The 4,698-nt window shown below is 42.1% G+C and overlaps 1 protein-coding gene across 1 annotated transcript; it reads left to right on the top strand.

Annotated features, from left to right (window-relative positions):
* The first annotated feature begins 3,938 nt into the window (after positions 1-3,938).
* On the top strand, positions 3,939-4,238 carry LOC147998005 (Y-linked testis-specific protein 1-like). The gene has a single exon (XM_087601425.1). It carries the CDS (start codon positions 3,939-3,941, stop codon positions 4,236-4,238), a length of 300 nt encoding a protein of 99 aa, XP_087457551.1.
* Positions 4,239-4,698: the final 460 nt, after the last annotated feature.

The following is a 4,698-nucleotide window of genomic DNA, read 5'->3' as shown; positions in this document are numbered from 1 at the left end:
CACACACACACACACACACACAGACAGACACACACACACACAGACACACACACAAACACACACACATTCACACACACCCTCCTGCTCCCCTTCCTCTTCCTAAATGCCACCTTTTACTTAATATCCCTTATTACAATCTAAATTTTGCAATCGTCTGTTTGAGTCTGGCTTGTTTCACTTAACATATTGTATTTTATAGTTCCATCCATTTTTCTGAGAACAAAACCCTTTGCTCTTACACATAGATGAAAATCACAACAACGTATATCACATTTTTTAAGCCATACATCCAGTGATCAACAGCTAAGGTTATTAAAATGGCTTGTCTATTGCACACAGTGTGGCAATCAGAATGGATTTGCAAGGGTCGTGGTTAGTTTTTATTATCAGTTTGACTCAACCTGGGAAGAAGGAGCCTCAGCTGAAGAATTGCCTCCATCAGATTTGCCTTTGGCCACATCTATAGGGATTTTTTTTTATGGTTGATGTGGAAAGGTCTAGCCCACTATGGCTAGTGTCATCACCTATGAAGGTGGCCCTGGGTTGTTTGAGAAGGAGAGAAAACTGAGAAGGTCATGGATAGCAATCCAGTACTCAGCCTTTCTAAGTTGGCTCTGCTTCCTTTCCTGCCTCTAGAGTCCTGCCTGAGTTCCTGACCAAACTTTGCTAAGTAACAGACTGGTACCAGAAGCCTAGAATGAGACAAACTCTTTCCTCCTCAAGTTGATGGCTATGATGAGATTATACTTCTTGTTGCCTACCTGTTCTTCACTTTTTTGAAAGTTGTTTCTGTTTATTGTTCTTAGAAAGATGATATTACATGTTTTCTCATAGGCTCTCTGTCTGTCTGTGTGTCTCTGTCTCTGACTCTATCTCTCTGTATTTGTGTGTTTTAGTGTGTATATGTGTATGTTTGTGTGTGTGTTTGTGTGTGCATGTGGGTGTGTTTGTGTGTGCATGTGGGTGTTGTGTGTTTGTATTTTTCTGTATGTATGAGAGTTTCTGTGTGTATATGCCTGTGTGTGTGTGTGTGTGTGTGTGTGTGTGTGTGTTTGTGTGCTTCCCAGGGTTAAAAAAATCCCCATGGCTGTAAATCTCAGCAGGAGCCTAGAAAAGGAAGAAGAAGGGGAGAAAAGGGGGAAAATTATGTCATTTGAGTTAACCCCACATTGATGTCAGGCACATAGTGGACCAACAGTCACATAATGGCAGAGGAGTCATGAGAGCAGAGAGAGAGTAAAACTCAAAGTGTGAAGGAAAATGTGCTTAAAACTAAGATAGAGGGAGAAAAAGAAGACTGAGCACTTAGAAAAGTGCACAGAATTTAAAAAGCTGCCGTAAGTTGTTAAACTCTAAGTACATTATAATGTTAAAGTGGAAGGGAATTATTGGGAAGAGGGAAGGGATGGTTAGAGTGTAGTGGTGACAGGGGTGGGTTCTGAAAAGTATCATTTTGAAGATCTGAAGAACTATGTGACACATACAATTGAAGTGCCCTGTAATTTACAGGTAAATTCCATACTTACCTGCAACCAGTATTAAGTTTTCCCATATTTCAAAAATAAAATTACCACATCTATTTCATCCTTTTTTACTGCATTTGATCTAATAAATTCCTTGTAACCAGAAGTGCTGGTAAATTTTAGAGACATTTAAAATATGACATGTCGATATTGGTTTTGTCATAAGTTTATCCCGACTGTGGAAGCAGGTCCAGGAGTAAATTTTTCCTCGCTCTTTGATAAGAATCCATAATTCATGATTGCCATTGACTTCAATACAAGGTATTTAATCCTGTCAAATTCCAGCTTTGTTTGAATAAAAATGGCCCTCCTCTAATTGTGGGTTTTGATAAAGCTAATTTTGGTGTGCTATCCAGTGGCCTGCCTCGGAGAGAGAGGCAAGCAATATTTCTGATACGGAGAATGACTTAAAGATATCCAAAGGAAAGATAGGAGCTGTGAAAATAACCACCAAGGATGTTGGTGACTCAGAAACAAAAGACTTTTTCAGAAAAAAAGAAAGCATGAAAAGAGCTACTTGGGCAGATTGTGACTCGAGTCATCAGAATATTTTAGTGGGGATTTTATTTTATTTTGGGATATTTATATTTGAAACTACATGAGAAGCTAAAACCTAGATGCTGGAAGTTTCTAAGCGTAACTAGGGAAGGAACTGGGCTGAGAGGGCTTCTATGACATAAGCAGAGCCTGGATGATGTCACAGAGCACTGGGCGGAGGTTCCGCATCTCTTCCATTGGAGGAGCTAGACTCCTTGAAGGTGGGTTCACTATCTTGGTAGCGGTGTGTGAAAGCCAGTTCAGCTCCTGAACCCCACAATTGTTCAACAGGGATTTGTTGCCTGACCGGTTTCAGAAGACAGAATCTGGGCGACTAGGACATTTTCTTTCGGAAAATAGGTTTAGAAGATAACTGGGACCCTTGTAGCCCAGAAAGCTAAAAGTTTTCCCTCGTACAGCTAGTAACCGTATGTTCTAATGTCTCCTACGTTTGAGGGCTAGGCGGATGGTCTAGGCTAGTCAGTCTCCAGAGTTTAATATCCTTTGCTAACAATATCTAATTCATAACTCTACTAAAATGCCAAAGCTCCTCTCTGTGTCAGAGCATTTTAGGAGATAATATTTCTTTTTTTTTCTTTTTTTTTTTTTTTTTTTTTGGAGCTGAGGACTGAACTTTTGCTTGCTAGGCAAGTGCTCTACCACTGAGCTAAATCCCAACCACAGGAGATATTATTTCTAAATGGGTGTTGTTGCCTAGACAAAAGACTCTTGTTGCGGTCGAAGATGCAATAGCTTTGCTGAATAAACTAGGGTCTGGGTCAGGATGCACAATACAGAAAGCCAGTGGACTGGTCTGGATCCTTTGCTATCCTTTCTCTGTTCTGCTTGCTTAAAGTGGGGTACAGGGACATTTAATCCCACACTGACCTAGCCATTCAAGGATAGGTTCTTCAGCAGAAGCAAAGTGCCACGGGATGAAAAATGTGTCTGAATTTATGTTATTCTGAGCTGTACAGAAACATTTGTACATTTCCCTTTGAAATTTAGATTTTGATTTTTGAGACAGGGTTTTACTGTGGGTAGCTTTGGCTATCCCAGAACTAACTCTGTAGACCAGGCTGACCTTGATCTCACAGACGTCTGCCTTCCTCTGCCTCTCGAGTGCTGGAATTATAGGTCTGCTCCACCATTGCCCAGCCCTCCTATGAACTTCTGAATATGTCAGAATTAGATACAGATGCTCAAACCTACTTACCATCGCCTTCCTCACCTGCTCCAAAGTTCTCTTTCTCAAGAGCCTTTGTCCAGCGCCCTCCCCCAACACAACCCCATTGTTCTTGCAGGCACTCATATTACAGAGGCAACAGCATTGTGTCTGGTTTAAGCAGGCGAGCTCTTCAAACCCAGGCCATGTACAAGTATGAAGCCTGAACACAGAACGATAGCCACAAGACAGTGGACCAGGAGTGCCGTGGCCTACCACACTAGGTCTACAGTCAAGAAGAAGAGGATGTCTCTGAGGAGGATGAGCACACCATCCTTCCAGAAGCAGAGGAGGAGAAGGCCTTCTCCGCAGGCCCTGGGGAACATTGTGGACTGCAGAATTTCTCACGGATAGAAGGAAGGTGATGAGCCCATCACCCAATGGAAGGCCATCGTTCTAGATCAACTGCCAACAAATCCCTCTCTCTATCTGGTCAAGTATGATGTAATTGATTGTGTCTACGGACTGGAACTTCACAGGAATAAGAGGATTTTAAAGCTTAAAGTTTTGACTCACAAAGTAGTATTTCCTCAAGTGAAAGACGCCCATCTCTCAAGTGCCATGGTTGGCCGAGCTGTGGAGCATAAATTTGAAGGCAAACATGGCTCTAAGGACAACTGGAGGGGGGGGTGGTCCTAGCCCAGGTGCCGATCATGAAGCACTGGTTTCACATCACCTATGAGAAAGATCCACTCCTATACGTCTATCAGCTCCTGGATGATTACACAAAAGGTAACCTTCGTATAATTCTAGAGATTACTCCAGCAGAGGTGAACTCAGACGTTGACATCGACATCTTAACAGGTCAATGTGTGCAGTTCACCAGAAGCGACGGGTCCAAAAAGATCGGCAAGGTCATTTATCAAGTTCTAGTCAAGCCTTCCATGTACTTCATCAAGTTTGATGGTGACGTCCGCATCTACGTCTATAATCTGATGGTAAAGATCCGTTAAGGTGAAATTCACAAAGTGTAGGGAACATAGAGAATTTATAGGATTGGGGGGAAAATGTTTGTTTTTCTGTTTTTCAGATACCCAAAGGCCTTTGACAACCCCAGTATCTTTTCCAGTGGAATTTGTTTTTGATCTAAAAATTAAAATGTGCGATGTGACGTATTGTGTGTGAACACTTTGGTGGAGGAGATGGGTTTTGGTGGATGGAACATCGAGAGGAAGACGGAAAATTCAAGGCTGTGAAGAGCAAGTCTAATGTCACATAGGCTAAAACTAACAGGACTGAGCTGGTCTGGTCTTTAGGGAGAGAAAAGAACTGGAGATGAGGCTTAGAGGAGTAGGAATCACATGGGAAAAAAAAAGATGGATGTTTAGGAAGCAGTAGAGAGGGGCCAGAAATAGATAGACTCTCAGAGGTGAAGTTTGAGGGAGAAAAGGACAGTTGGGGAAAGAGTGGAAG

The sequence above is a fragment of the Rattus norvegicus genome, chromosome Y, assembly GCF_021556685.1.
Source record: "Rattus norvegicus strain SHRSP/BbbUtx chromosome Y, alternate assembly SHRSP_T2T, whole genome shotgun sequence".
Lineage (NCBI taxonomy): Eukaryota > Metazoa > Chordata > Mammalia > Rodentia > Muridae > Rattus > Rattus norvegicus.
The sequence above is the reverse complement of the archived record's forward strand: the minus strand, read 5'-3'. Positions and strand labels throughout refer to the sequence as shown.